The sequence below is a fragment of the Pleurodeles waltl genome, chromosome 7 (assembly GCF_031143425.1).
Source record: "Pleurodeles waltl isolate 20211129_DDA chromosome 7, aPleWal1.hap1.20221129, whole genome shotgun sequence".
Lineage (NCBI taxonomy): Eukaryota > Metazoa > Chordata > Amphibia > Caudata > Salamandridae > Pleurodeles > Pleurodeles waltl.
This window is the reverse complement of record NC_090446.1, coordinates 1,526,688,798-1,526,705,032: the sequence shown is the minus strand read 5'-3', so window position 1 is coordinate 1,526,705,032 and position 16,235 is coordinate 1,526,688,798. Positions and strand designations below refer to the sequence as shown.

Genomic DNA, 16,235 nt, shown 5'->3' with positions numbered 1-16,235 from the left:
TGCCCTCCTGCCCTGCTCACACACCCCTCTCTCTCTCCTGCCCATCCTCCTGCCCTGCTCACACAGCCCTCTCGCTCTCTCCTGCCCATCCTCCTGCCCTGCTCACACACCCCTCTGTCTCTCTCCTGCCCATCCTCCTGCCTTGCTCACACATCCCTCTCTCTCTCTCTCTCTCTATCCTGCCCTCCTCCTGCCCTGCTCCTGCTCACACACCCCTCTCGCTCTCTCCTGCCCATCCTCCTGCCCTGCTCACCCACCCCTCTCTCTCTCCTGCCCATCCTCCTGCCCTGCTCACACACCCCTCTCTATCTCTCTCCTGCCTCCACAGCAAGCCCTGGTGATCCGAGAAGGGGAGAAGATGCAGGTGAACGCAGAGGAGGTGGTGGTCGGAGACCTGGTGGAGGTGAAGGGTGGAGACCGAGTGCCAGCGGATCTCAGAATCATCTCTGCCCACGGCTGCAAGGTCCGTGCCAACCACACGTCCTGGGAGACTTAAGAGCGGGGGTGGGCAGAGTCATGCCAGGCACCTCCCACTCTACACTGGTGGTGGCCACATGATCCCAATCTGAAATTGGTTTAGATGGCTACATATTGCACCCCCCTATGGCCACGGCCCCTAGTAACACCCCAAAAGGCAAGTCTCCCTACAGTGTAAGTGTGGGTGTCGGTGTGGGGAGCAACCTCACTTCAAGGCATCTCATGTGTAGCGCCTTGACGTCCACAGGCATTTGCTGCGCTCTGTAAATCCTCCTCAAAGGCAGGGTACTCCTTCTTCAGTCCTTTCTCCAGTCCAGATGTGATCTGAGGTCTGGGAGCCAGTGGTGCCATTGTTATGCCCGAAGGTGGCCTCAGGGGATGCAGTGGTTACTAGCCAATGGGCTATTGGGACCTCCCCCACCTTAAGATGGCGTCCTGCAATGTGTGGCTTCCAGCTATCCCAGAGTGCACTATTCTACACACGCCCGAGATAGCAGGACCCCTGTCTCAGTGTGTAGAGCTTGGTAGCCCACTCTAGAGGTTTGGCTACCTGAAGACAGTTTGGAAACTGGTCTCCCCTCTCAGTCCTGAATGCCAACCTGCGTGTCCACCATTTGCCCTTCAACTGAAGCTTCCTCCTTGAAGGGCACCTTTTGGGCTCACACTCTGCGTGGCTTCCTGCCAGGGAAAGACAACACCTATTCCAACGGCAGGCCTTTATTGTTGCCGCTCTTGAGAATCATTCATAATTTCCTCCCGGAGGGCAGAAGGCTGCCTGGTGGCCAGCATCTGCGAATGGCCACTGGAAAACTGGAGCAACAAGGCGGGAACTTTCTCAAAGTTGCATTTGTTTAAAAGTTAGGTTACATTTGACTTGGGCATCCAGTTGAGTTTAATGTGACGATTATTTTGATACCTTGAACTGTTGTAGTCCCATTCAGAAGTTCGCAAAGCTAAGTCAGCAGGTGACCCACTAATCGCTGAATGGGCTACTAGCCTTTCCACATTAAAAGTGCCAATTTGGGTTTTTACTGTTAAAACGTATAACTGTAAATTTTCTTCCATTATAATATACAGCACCCTGCCTTAGGTCTCAATAAACCTGCTGTAGGGGTGATGTATATATTAAAAAGGGAGGCTTGACTTTGCCATTGCTTTAAATGGCAGTCAAGTTAACAAGTTAAAGCTGCTCTGCCAGTCTACACTGGCAGGCTGGGAGATGTTTCCATGTTTTCACATCTAGGATGGCACAATAAGCGCCGCAGCCCTGGTGGGACACTTTGAATTATAGGTCCTGGGTACCCCTGGTACCATATACTAGGGGCTTATAAGTAAGTTAAGTTATACCAATTGGGTATAAGCCAATTAAACATACACTTTTAAGGGTCATATCACTGGTACTGGGGTATAGTTAGCAGGCCTCAGTGCACTCTCGGACTTGAGAAACCAGCAGCGTCCGTCCAAAACTTTGGGGGTGATCATGCAAAACGAGACATTTCCTTACAGTACAGTTGACTCAAGGTGGTGAATTAGTAATGTAGGAACTTCCTCTCACAGTTACACCTATGACATTCTACTTTATCTACAGGTCAGTGACACTTCTAACTTCATTGACGAGTTGTCCGAGACAATCAACTGAGAGTAGTAATGAAAGAGAGTCGACTCCAGATGAAGAGTCAACTCAGGATGGACATCAAGAGATGTAGGAAGTTCTCATCACCACTACACCGATGATGTCCTACTCTATCTATAAATCAATGGCACTTCTAGGTTGTGTGTCAAGGGACTCAATCCTCTTAGGTGACTAGAAGTGTGGAAGAGAGAGTCAACTCAAGTAGAGAGTCAACTGAAGGTCAGCATTAAGAGATGTAAAAACTTGAGATCAGCTGTCCACCAATGACATTCTACCCTATCTACAGGCCAATGGCATCTCTAACTCCTGATACCAGAGGTCCAAGCCTCTCAGATGACTACAAGAGTGGAAGAGAGAGAAAACTCAAGGTAGCTTCAACTCAAGATCGACGTTAATAGATATAAGAACTGCCCATAAGCCCTACCCTGACAATGCCCTACTCTGTCTACAAGTCAGCAGCACTTTTAACTCCTGTGACCAGACGTCTAAGACTCTCAGGTGACTAGAGGAGTGGGAGAAAGTGTCAAGTCAAGGCAGAGGGCACTGAGATGGCACAGATCAGTGATCATAAGAAGAGAGGGCATTAGTCAAAGATTCACTGCTACTGAAACTGCGCCTCCCCAGAGGTGCAGTGGCAGAGTAACTGTGACTCCAAACCCAGCGTGGGACCCTGCTCTCCATGATGGCATGCCCACAGCTGCCTCACAGTGAGGGGTACACCAGGGATACAGTGAATCTCTCCTCACTACTCTGGGGCAGTGCTGGAGGGACAGGCTGTGCTCCCTCTGAAGATGTGACCTCCTTCCTTGGTGGGAAGGGGAGGGATGAAATAGATAACCGTGTCTTTGATGAGACCACGAGTGCCCGCCCCCTAAGATGCCACCCTCTTTCCAGGATACACATCAAGGTAGTCTGGGAGAGGTTGAGTTCTTTGGTTACATGTTATTAAGGGGCCCCTCACACAGCCATGGCCACCATTGCACAGTCAGAGGGCCAGGAATTAGCTGCCAGAAATCAGCTGCTCTCAGGACTGCCATCCCGCACAGGCTCCCTGGGACGGGCTCTCTAGCACTATCCCACAATCCAGCACGCTTTAGGGGATCTGTCCTTTCCCTCCTGAAATACTTTTTGCATGGAAGGGAACAATTTGTCGCTATGGGTGAATTTGCTTCGGACTCCTTCCGTTTGGAGTGTGGGGTGTCCGAGGGCTCCTCTCTGAGCCCCACTCTTCATTTTGTATGTCACCCGACTGGCTAGACTTATTAAATCCTCCAGATTCTCAGTAATTTCCTATGCTGAAGACACACACATTGTCGTCTCAGTATCCAGTAATCCGGAAGCTACTGATGTCAGATTGAATGACTATGAGATAAATTGATTATTGGATGAAAACCAATTGCCTTAAGCTGAACTCCTAGAAAACTGATGTCCTTCTCTTAGGCAATGAGGTTACTTTCTGGAAGCCTAGTTGGTGGCCACAAGAGCTAGATTCACTTACCACCCCAGTGACGAAGGTCAAGAATCTTGGGATCCGAGTCAACAATAAATTGTCATTTAGAGATCAGGTCAATTTGCTAGCCTCCTCAGTCTTCTTCATTTTGAAGATCAATAGGGAAATGTGTTCCATTTGATCTCCAGAAAATGATAGTGACCACTCTCGTCCTATCCAAATTGGATAACTGTAACACCCTCTTTTGAACGTACAGCAAAGATTCCTTCGCAAACCACAGACCCTGCAGAATGCTGCAGCACGTCTTTTACTGGGGATCAAGGAGGATCAATCTGTTTCTCAGGCGCTGGTTAAGCTTCACTGGCTGCCCATAAAAAGGCGGTTAGAATTTAAGGCCCTCTGTATCGCCTTCAAGCCTCCACATCACTCAGGTCCTGAATATTTCAGGAAAAAATGTGCATGGTATGCTCCCTCTAGAACACTTGGCTCTTAATCAGCCAGATACATCATTTTCCCCTAGTTTTGAAGAGCCTCTTGAGGTGGTAGAAGTTTTATAGTTGGCACGGCCAAACTGTGGAACGAGCTTCTCCTTGAGCTTTAGCTAACCCACAACCTTCACACTTTGAGGAAATCATTAAAAATCTAGCATTTTGCTGAATAGTTAATTGCCCATATGCTTTTCAGTCACTAGCAGCGCCATGACGCCTCCTGGAATTCATGCGCTTTGAACTTTTGTTTTTCATTTCATTTTGTTTCTCCATTCCTTTGGCCCAGGTACAGATGAGTCTTCCCACTGAATAGGACATTGTACCTTCCTGCCTCAATCTGAGTTTTTCTGGCTCACTGAGCTCTTGTTGATGCATCTGGGGCAATGATTGGGGTACCCGGGGACCGAACATTGATCCGCAGTGGTGTCATAGAGCCTTTACCATCTAGTGCTCGGATGTTTAGAAGGGGTCTGTGTTAAGATCACAAACTGCCACACGATGAGTAGAACAGCAAAATAAACTTTATTCCTTGAGGAGCACAGAAAACATGAAGCTCCCTTGCCAACCTCTGGGTAACTGTCATTACAGAACCCTCAGCTGGTCGTTCCAATTATTGGAATTGTCAGCATGTGTTGCATGCCGGTAATTCCTCAAGTAAAACACATCCATTCCCTTTATATAAATAAGGTACATTTTGTCCAAATATAATTCAAAAGATATAGCCTACAATCTAAAAGGAAAACGGACATATACGGGTAAACTAAGTTACACTCACTATAACATATTTTGCAGATACATACTACTTTAACTATGTGTATAGCTATTATAAATTATAACATAATATCTTTTAATGCTAATTACATAACATAGTTATGCAGGTATCTTGGAAGTCTACGACACCTTGGATTCACTTCTCTTGTTTGAATTCTATGACCAGTACTCTGTGTCCAACAACAGTTCTCTCCTATTGTTTTAGTACTATTCAATAATTCTTCATCATTCATAAGTAAGACTTTGCTGCACCAATCATGGTCATCTTCCCTTTCCTTCCCTTTGTTACCTCTACTGTAGACGGCTATTTTCCTTTTATTCCACCTTTCATCATTTTCCAACACAACAATGAAGTCATGCAATTCCTTCACTTTGTACGGTCCACGGAATTTCGTAAGACCACCTTCCACACACCCAGATCTTATTTTCACCAAATCTCCTTTTTTATGTCACCTTTTAAATTTACCTTCTGGGTAGGTGTTTCCGCCTCACCTTTACTGTCAAGTAATGCAGACATCCAAGCAGGAGTAATTTTCGTGCCTGCTTTCCTTCCTCTCATTATCTCGAAAGGTACCCTATTTGTCATAACATTTTTCGTACCACCTTCCACACGCCCAGATCTTATTTTCACCAAATTTCCTTTTTTATGTCACCTTTGAATTTTACCTTCTGGGTAGGTGTTTTCACCTCACCTTTACTGTCAAGTAATGCAGACATCCAAGCAGGATTAATTTTTGTGCCTGCTTTCCTTCCTCTCATTACCTCAAAAGGTATCCTATCCATCACCCCATTTTTCGTAGAGCGATAAGCCCTTGCCAGATCATTGACCATTGTGCGCACATTCTTTCCACTGTTTAATGCCATCTGAATAACAACTTTCACCATCCGATTACATCTTTCAACTATTCTGTTTACCTGTGGATTATATAAAGAGGTGCAAGAGTAACATATTCCACATGATTTTAGAAATGTCTCCATCTCAGTTTAAACTAATTGTGTAACATTATCTGTTATTAACCTTAAAGGATAACCTTCTTACTGAAATATTTCTTGTAGTACTTTAATTGTGTTTCCAGTAGTGATTTCCCTCAAGAACTTGACAATCAACCACTTTGAATGAACATCCACCATCACTAGTGCACATATCAAATCCGTTCCAACCCCACCTAATGGACCAATAAGGTCCATGCATATAGTATGCCATACCTTTTGCGGATCTGGTACTTCTCCTATTATATCTTGCTTCCTTATTTTCAAACTTTTTTCACCTTCCTTACAATCTATACATCTTTCTACCCAATCATCCACATCTCCATCGATACCAGGCCACCAAAAAGGTTCCTTCAATCTTCTTTTGGTTAGAGTTTGGCCTAAGTGTCCTCCATGTGCCAACATAAACAATTTATATCTTACACCCTCAGGAGGAATTGATTACAATCAATGACAATTCTTTTAAGACCTTTATAAATGGTCTAATATGAACACTCACTGTACTTTCCCTTCTCCCTCCTCCTTTGATCGTTTTAAGTACTCCCTTTAGAACTGCATCATCTTCCATACTGTTACGTCATTCTTCTTGTGATACTATGCCTTGGATACCCTCTATTACATAATCAACACTCGCCATCGCTTCTTCTTTTCCACATTCTTGTACATGTTCCCTGTCTACTTCCTGCCAATCTTGTGGTAGATGGGATAGACACTCTGCTTGGACATTACGCCACCCTGGAATGTATTCAACTGTAAATTGTTATTCTTGTAATCGTACAGCTAATCTAGCTAACCGTGCTGACACTTTGCCTGCACCTCCCAGCATAACACCCATAGTAAAGGTTCATGATCCGTGCAGTAATATTTTCCGACCTCAAACATAGGTCCTAAAGTATTCAACACCCGATGCAGCAGCTAGAGTCTCTTTTTTCAATTACAGAATAATTTCTTTCTGTTTTAGTCATTAAGCGTTATGGAAATGCTAGTGTTTTTCCTTAACCCCTTAAACTTGTGATTAGATCGCCCCCAAACCAATTGCACTTACATCAACAGTAAAATAGTTTTTGAGTTCACATCAAATGGTATCAATACCTTTGCTTCACATATATCCTCTTTTATGTCTTGAAATGCAATTTTTTGTTCTTCTTCTCACTGAAAACTCTGCCCTTTGCACAATAGTTTCCTGAGACTTTCTGTTTTGTCTTCAAAGTTCTTTATACATTTCAAATAATGTTCATAAATCCCAGGAACAACCTTAACTGGTCTTTGTCTGGGTGGGGGGAGGGAGCGTTTCTGATTGCTTCTAACAATTTGTTTTTGGTTTAACCCCTTGTTCCGACAACCAATATCCCAAGTACTCAATCTCATTGACAAAAAAAAATACATTTCTCTTTCTTTAAGGTAAGGCCTGCCCTCTTTCTTTTGTCAAGCACGTACTTTAAGGTGCTATTATGGTTCTCCACTGTGTCCCCAAAGGCTAGAATGTCACCTTGTAAATAGATAATGTTACTTACACCTTTAAATACTTTACTTATCATCCTCTGAAATACCCCTACAGTGGATGCAAGACCAAATGGCATCCTTGTAAACTGGAAGATCCCTTCCATTGTTATAAATGCCATACGTTTTTTAGCATCATTATGTAACTTAATTTGATGGTAGGCACTCCTCAGGTCTAATTTAGAGAAACACTTCCCCCCCTTTTAACAGCAGGAGTAATTTATTTACATGTGGCAATGGATAGCTGTCTGCCACAATATTTTGGTTGAGTGTACAGAGATCAACACAAAATCGAAAGTTATTATCTGATTTTTCTGTAATCACTACTGGAGAGATCCAGTTAGATGTTTCAATCTGTTCAATGATACCTTCCTGTACACGTATCTAATCATTTTTTAGACTTCCTCATGTGCCGAAATAGGAATCTTCCTCAACTTGTGTTGTACAGGAACTGCATCATTTTTTACCACAATCTTATGCACATATCCCATGCGTTCTCCTAATTTATCAGTAAAGACCTCCTTGTTTTTCTCTAGAATTTTTTCAAGGGTCATGTCTTGGACTAACATAACTTGATTCTGTGCTCTTGGGTCTACCTTAATGTGCAAGTTGTATTGGTGATGCCAGCCTTAAATATGTGGACCACTAACTGCTACATAAATGTTTCCCTCTACCTGTCTTTGATGGAATTAAATCTTTGCTAACATATAACCATTTATGTCTATCTTCACTCCCTGGTAACCGCCAGGATTAATATCTTTCAGTAGAAGGCACACATGAGGCCATTCCTGTAAGAACATTTCTTTGGGTATAATAGTATATAGTGACTCTCTATCTACCATTAACTGAACATTATTTTCCCTCACTGTAAAGTTGGCTGTTGGTCTGAATGAATGAATCCTTATTTCCTTCCACCTTGTTATCCATGGACAAAACTCTATCTGGTCCTTCTTCACATTCTAAATATTCTTCGTGAAGAACTCCTACTCTAGACTTAGATCCAGTTTTACACGTGTGCACAAAATTCCCCCTTCTGCCACATTTCTTGCACTCTTTTCTCAAAGCAAAACACATCTTTAACTCCGTGTTGCGGAATTTGCTTCCACATCTAGTGCACACCTAATTATTGGACCTGTAAGTATTGCTGTATGTACTTTTGTTGTATTCCTTTAGTACCTACCAAAACATCTCCGATCTTTTCCTTGCTTCTTTGTATACATCTGCTACCTGTTGCCCATCCTACTCTAGCGCCACAGGCAAATATTTGAATATTCATTGTCCATTCTGTCCCAAAGTGCTGAGAAGGATTCCTTTCTTCCTCGCAGATCTCAAATCTTGACCATCTAATGCCACCAAATAATTTTCAAACATGTCTACCCATTCGTCTCATGGGACAAGTCTTTGCGAACTAATGCCCAGATTAAATAACTCTTTATGCGCAAGATTAATAATATTGTATTGTTCACGAATTCCATAATCTGAAAACAATTCCATACCTCTTTTAAAGGAACTGTCCTTCAGTTACTTTCCAATGGTTCCGCGTTCCTTATTTATTTTGTTGTAGTGTTAGTGGGTTTGTTGTTCCTTCAACCTGTGTTCCTCCATCGTTTGGCTGGTGCTCGTCGCCATTGGTAAGATCACGAAGTGCCACACGATGAGTCGAAGAGCAAAATAAACTTTATTCCTTGAGGAGCGCAGGAAACATGGAGCCCCCATCAGTCTCTGAGTAACTGTCATTACAGAACCCTCAGCTGCTCGTTATAATCATTGGAATTCTCAGCATGTGTCGCATGCCAGGAATTCTCAAGTACAATAGTCTGTCTTTGCCTGAGTGTGTACCAGGATATCCAGCAGGTATGTGTGTGTCACATGATAACTGTTGAGTTGGAGTCCAAGGGCCCTGTGCACCTCTGCTGGGCCAGTGGTGGTTTGGGAATACTGAAGCAGAGGGGACACCTTAGCCAGGGCCACTGGAATTATGTGATTGTGCGACCGCTGCGTTTTTTGCATAATTATCAGTTTGTCACTTAGTCCATCACCTGCTGCATAATCTGCAGATCTTAACAAAAAAAATAGTTTCTAGCTCAAACGGTTCAGAAGTTACTAAAAAATGCAGCAACACATGCTTCAGCGGAGTGGAAGGCGCTTTGCAAAAGTAGGCATGCCCCTTTTTGTTGTTTACTACTATTATGCATAGGTGTTAAATTGATACCAGTGAGGTGCAACCAATGCTCAGATAGTGTTAAAAAGTGTAAAACTGACAAAATAATTAAATAGTATCACAAAATGTGCCACATTGTCCTGCATAATTTGCCTTTTCTTGCCAAGTAATTTAGTCAACCATGCTGCAGAATTTGGCCCTCTCCTGCCTCAATATTCCAGTAGCCCTGACATTAACTTGGCCTTCAAAGAGAGGGGTGGGGCAAATTTGGGGCCAATGTTTTTAACAAAGAGCAGAGGAGACTGCCGCTTCAGAAAGCAGTCGCCAGCATTAATGCAGCAGGTGAGTTGCACTGGGGCTTAGGAGTGTAAGGGGCTCATAACACCTCCATTGTGTGGGGTAGTGTTTTTTGTTCAGTTTTCTGTTTTTGTTTGTCACTTGCTCTTTCATTAATCTCTCATTCAGTTATGATTTTAAGCTACAGAAATTAACCCTTGAAATTATTTCAAAAGGCCTGCCCCCTATAATTAACCTTGCCTCTCCCCCAAGGCCTGACATTGAGTTTTGTAGGAGACCCAACTTCAAAACATTTTACTTGGGGCGGAGTGTGGGGGAGGCTCAGAGCAAAAAAGGTTTGACAATTTCTGTGAGACTGTATCAATCAATCAATCAGGATTTACAAAGCGCAGCAAATCACCCGCGAGGGTCTCTCGGCGCTCAAGGCACTTGATGGTCGGACTGTATCTGACCATCAAGCACCTCCTTGAGTAAGCCTTGACTGCTCGGTCAAAGCTACCACTGAAGAGGCTGAGGGAGGCAGAGCACAGAGAGTGGGAGGCACGAGGAACCCCTGGGCTACAGGGGTAGCAATGTCTGAATGTATGCAAGGAAAATAAGACTGCAGCAGTAAGTACTCTGTCACTCACACCATCTCTGCTGACACCATGGTTGGTCTTCGGCAATTCAGTCTCCTTATCATCAAGAGAGGAGCTTCATGCCAGGACCGAGCGCCAGCATGAAGCACGCATGCCTCTGACTCTTAGCGTGATCTTGGACAGACTGAAGGCCCCATCCATTGAGAGGACTTTATCCAGTGGTGACCGCTGGAGGGGTTAACCCATGAAGAAGAGGAAAGGTCATGTGGGGACACCTGAAGGTGTAACTCCCCAGGAGGGAACGTAGGAGCAGGGGTTACAGAGAGTAAGAAAAGCAAGAGTTCCGATGAGTAGGCGTACAGCCTGATTTAGAGTTTGACGGACGAGTTAGTCCGTCACAAATGTGACGAATATCCTGTCTGCCGTATTACGATCCCATTATATCCTATAATCTCCTACACTAAATAAGAGGCCTGAGTGTTGAGAACATCTGCTGTTTATCATTAGCAGACTGTGATGAAACTCCTACATTATGAGAAATGTTCTCTTTCTTGGCTTCCTTTCTGACTCCCTCTCCTCCCTGTCTAACTCTCTGTTTCCCTCCTATCCTCCTCCTGCCCTCTCTCCTGAGGAACCTCACTCCTTCACTGCCCTCTCCCTCTCCTCTCCTCCAGGTGGACAACTCTTCCCTGACGGGGGAGTCGGAGCCCCAGACCCGGTCCCCAGACTGCACCCACGACAACCCCCTGGAGACCAGGAACATCACCTTCTTCTCGACCAACTGTGTGGAAGGTAAGAAGGTGCGTCAGTCGTGTGTGCGTGTGGTACTGCGCTGCATGAAGCTTCACAGCGCTTCACAGCAGCTCGGCTCTGTACCCAGCAGGCACTGGTGCCCCTCTAGTTACACCCATGGGCAGCTCTCAGTCTTTCATGCCTCTAGCCCTGAAGGAATCCCCTGATATCTAACATACAGCTCTGCCAGTGCAACTCAATCTCACCACCGTCCTCTGCTGTCCAGCACTGACACCCACACACAGCTCTGCCAGTGCAACTCAATCTCACCAACCTCCTCTGCTCTCCAGCACTGAGACTCACACACAGCTCCGCCAGTGCACCTCAATCTCACCAGCGTCTTCTGCTCTCCAGCACTGAGACTAACACACAGCTCGGCCAGTGCACCTCAATCTCACCAGCGTCCCCTGCTCTCTAGCACTGAGGGTCACACACAGCTCCGCCAGTGCACCTCTATCTTACCAGTGTCCTCTGCTCTCCAGCACTGAGACCCACACAGAGCTCTGACAGTGCACCTCTATCTAACAAGGGTCCTCTGCTCTGCAACACTGAGCCCCACACACAGCTCCACCAGTGCACCTCGACCTTACCAGCGTCCTCTGCTCTCCAGCACTGAGACCCACAAATAGCTCTGACAGTGCACCTCAGTCTCACCAGCGTCCTCTGCTCTCCACCACAGACACCCACACACAGCTCTGCCAGTGCACTTCTATCTTACAAGGGTCCTCTGATCTGCAACATTGAGCCCCACACACAGCTCCACCAGTGCACCTCGACCTTACCAGCGTCCTCTGCTCTCCAGCACTGAGACCCACAAATAGCTCTGACAGTGCACCTCAGTCTCACCAGCGTTTTGTGCTCTCCACCACTGAAACCCACACATAGCTCCGCCAGTGCACCTCGACTTTACCAGCGTTCTCAGCTCTCCAGCACTGAGACTCACATACAGCTCCGCCAGTGCACCTCAATCTCACCAGCGTCTTCTGCTCTCCAGCACTGAGACTAACACACAGCTCGGCCAGTGCACCTCAATCTCACCAGCGTCCCCTGCTCTCTAGCACTGAGGGTCACACACAGCTCCGCCAGTGCACCTCTATCTTACCAGTGTCCTCTGCTCTCCAGCACTGAGACCCACACAGAGCTCTGACAGTGCACCTCTATCTAACAAGGGTCCTCTGCTCTGCAACACTGAGCCCCACACACAGCTCCACCAGTGCACCTCGACCTTACCAGCGTCCTCTGCTCTCCAGCACTGAGACCCACAAATAGCTCTGACAGTGCACCTCAGTCTCACCAGCGTCCTCTGCTCTCCACCACAGACACCCACACACAGCTCTGCCAGTGCACCTCTATCTTACAAGGGTCCTCTGATCTGCAACATTGAGCCCCACACACAGCTCCACCAGTGCACCTCGACCTTACCAGCGTCCTCTGCTCTCCAGCACTGAGACCCACAAATAGCTCTGACAGTGCACCTCAGTCTCACCAGCGTTTTGTGCTCTCCACCACTGAAACCCACACACAGCTCCGCCAGTGCACCTCGACTTTACAAGCGTTCTCAGCTCTCCAGCACTGAGACCCACACACAGCTCCGCCAGTGCACCTCAATTTCACCAGCATCCTCTGCTGTCCAGCACTGAGATGTACACACAGCTCCGCCAGTGCACATCAGTCTCAGCAGCGTCCTCTGCTCTCCCACACTGAGACCCACACAAAGCTCCTCCAGTACATCTCAGTCTCACCAGCATTGCCTGCTCTCCACCTCTAAGACTCACATACAGCTCTGCCAGTGCAAGAAGCACACTGCCTCACATCCCAGCACAGTTGGCCCCTTTGTATCCTGGTAAATGCAGTTCACAGTTAGCGCTTACTTGAAAATTATCTGTAGTTTCTCATCAGAGTTGGTGCAGACTTTTCTGTATATCTCTAGACACCTGTTTCTGGGTTTAGCCCTTTAACCAGTAGAGAATAGAGAACAAAGAAAATTCATCTGGGGTTGCTGGAATTGCTGCCAAAATCGTCTCAGGTCAATTACCACTCACAGGCACACAGATGCATCTCCAAAGCTCGTCAGCTCCCTGGCTCAAAGGAGCTTTTTATACAGTGCACCTTGATTTCACCAGCGTCCTCTGCTCTCCAGCACTGAGACCTACACACAGCTCCGCCAGTGCACCTCAATCTCACCAGCGTCCTCTGCTCTCCAGCACTGAGACCCACACACAGCTCCACCAGTGCACCTCAGTCTCACCAGCGTCCCCTCCTCTCCAGTACTGAGGGTCACACACAGCTCCGCCAGTGCACCTCAATCTCATCAGCATCCTTTGCCCTCTAGCACTGAGACCCACACACTGCTCCGCCAGTGCACCTGAGTCTCACCAGCGTCCTCTGCTCTCCCGCACTGAGAACCACACACAGCTCCGCCTGTGCACCTCAGTCTCACCAGCGTCCCCTGCTCTCAAGTACTGAGGGTCACACACAGCTCAGCCAGTGCACCTCAATCTCACCAGCGTCCTCTGCTCTCCAGTACTGAGGGTCACACACAGCTCTGCCAGTGCACCTCAGTCTCATCATCGCCCTCTGCTCTCCAGCACTGAGACCCACAAACAGCTCCACCAGTGCACTTCAGTCTCATCAGCATCCTCTGCTCCCCAGCACTTAGACCCACACACTGCTCCGCCAGTGCACCTCAGTCTCACCAGCGTCCCCTGCTCTCTAGCACTGAGGGTCACACACAGCTCGGCCAGTGCACCTCTATCTTCCCAGCGTCCCCTGCTCTCTAGCACTGAGACCCACACACAGCTCTGCCAGTGCACCTCAATCACACCATCAACCTCTGCTCTCCAGCACTGAGACTCATACACAGCTCCGCCAGTGCACCTCAGTCTCACCAGCGTCCACTGCTCTCTAGCACTGAGGGTCACACACAGCTCCGCCAGTGCACCTCAATCACACCAGCATCCTCTGCTCTCCAGCACTGAGACCCACACACAGCTCCGCCAGTGCACCTCAATCTTACCAATGTCCTCTGCTCTCCAGCACTGAGACTCACACACAGCTCTGCCAATGCACTTCAGTCTCACCAGCATCCTCTGCTCTCTAGCACTGACACCCACACACAGCTCTGCCAGCGCACCTCAATCTCACCAGCGTCCTCTGCTCTCCACCACTGAGACCCACACACAGCTCCGCCAGTGCACCTCAATCCGAGCATCTTCTGCTGTGTCACAAGCGCCCCCTCCTGCTCGGGCTGAGGTATAATGCAGTGCACTCTAGCCGAGTTCGTAAGAGCCCCAAGCCATGCAGGCCACAAAGGAAAACAGGTTTTTGTGGTGGGTCCTTGGCTCGCCTCTGGTGGAGAGACTCGAGCATGAACTCTTATTCAAAGAAAGTTCAAGTGTCACAACAAGTAGAAAAACTGGAAAAAGGTTAGGAAGCAAAACAACGTAAAAAGTCCAAATGAAGTTAAATAAGGCGCCTATCACAGATTTAAGGTCATTAAACAGTATTGTAATTCTGGGTGGTAATAAAAGCAAATGAACGCATAATGTGGCAAAAAAATACCATTTTTTTTTTTTTACAAAATAATAAACACGGGCTAAAGAAGATGCGATACACTTTGCTGCATATTTATGAAAAAGTGGTGCGCCAACGGTGATACGCCACTTTTCTTACGCCCACCTAACGACACCATGGTTGTGCCGTATTTAGAATGCGGCGCACCATGGCAGTCATTAGCACGAAGCGTCAAAATTTTGGACGCTATTGTGGCGGTTTGCTACACCAGCGTCAAAAATATTGACGATAGTTTAGCAAAATGCAAGGAGGCCCATAGGCTGCTATAGGAGCGTCATTTAACTCCTGTTCTAATCAGGTGTTAAAAATGACACCAGAAATGGCTCAGTGAAATCTTTTAAATTTCACTGCACCATTTTTTCGGGCCTCCTAGCGCCGGAACGCCTTCCTTGCATACATTATGTCTGGCGCAACCATAATGTGGCACAATGGGTTATAAAGTGGTGCAATGCATGCATTGCACCACTTTGTAAATCTGGCGCAGCAGAAAAGCCATGTTGGCGCCGCCTTAGCCTAAAAAAAATGGCGATATGCCGGCGCTAAGGTGGCGCTAGTGGCTCTTAATGTGCCCCTTCAGGTCTAAGTTCCGTGATAACGTATGGTTCTCGGCCAATCAAAGGAGCGGGCAACGCCGACTCCCCTGCTGAAGTGACGTTGAAGGCACAAGGATGTATCTCAGGTATTTTAACAACTAGTCACCAGCTCAGGAGGAGAGTGCTGGTGAGAGATACTCAAGACGGAGCTGGAGTCAACTCTCTGCTCGGATCTGGACGGCAGTTCACCTGTGCAGGAAACCAGTAGAGAGGGCTTGACTTTTCCTTGAGTTTTTATCAGGTTTACCACCTTGAAAAGTGTGCTAATCCGGGCCCCCCTACGCTATAAGAATTATGTGGAATAGTCTGAATTGTAATTTTTAATTTATATTGCATTAATAAACACTGTTGTACTTATCTCAAAATTAGACAGACAGTGCCACCATGTGGTCGGCTGTCATTAGTGCTGGGGTTGAGAATTAAGTGCAGGTACCGAGCACAGCAAACCACTGCCTTAAATTAAGCATCCATAAACTCCCAGTTCACCCTTCTGACCTACAGAAGCAGAGGGGCGTGATTAGGCTTTCACTTACCCTGCTTCCTTTGGATTCTGATGACAAGCTGATGAGAGGAGCACATTTTCATTTGTCACAAACGATGCTGATTGGGCAAACGTCATTGGAGGTGTCCTTTCTTTATTAGTGCATTTGCCTAAGGTCTAGAATCCCCTGTTACTGGACATTTCCCAAAGTTCTTCAAGCTTTTCCTCAGGGCAGGTGATGTCTATTTTTCAGCCTCTACAAAAACATAGATTGCGGTTGGCATGTGTACCCTCCAGGGCTCAGAAGGGCCTTCGTAATTGTCCTCTTGTGATGAAGTCTCTTCTCCAGACTTATTTTCAGTTGCAGGATTCCTGTTAGGTTCAGCCCCCTATGAACTTCCTGGAATCCTTCTGGTCCACCATGCTCTCCTTTTACAATCTGTGTCCTCCC

General features: G+C 46.7%; 1 protein-coding gene across 1 annotated transcript in view; it reads left to right on the top strand.

The window, feature by feature from the left end:
* Nucleotides 1-16,235, top strand: part of ATP1A3 (ATPase Na+/K+ transporting subunit alpha 3) — a 300,833-nt gene that overhangs the window by 164,304 nt on the left and 120,294 nt on the right. The window contains exons 6-7 of the mRNA XM_069201375.1: nucleotides 329-463; nucleotides 11,020-11,137. Of these exons, the coding sequence (XP_069057476.1) occupies nucleotides 329-463; nucleotides 11,020-11,137 (253 nt within the window). The remainder of the gene's footprint in view (nucleotides 1-328; nucleotides 464-11,019; nucleotides 11,138-16,235) is intronic.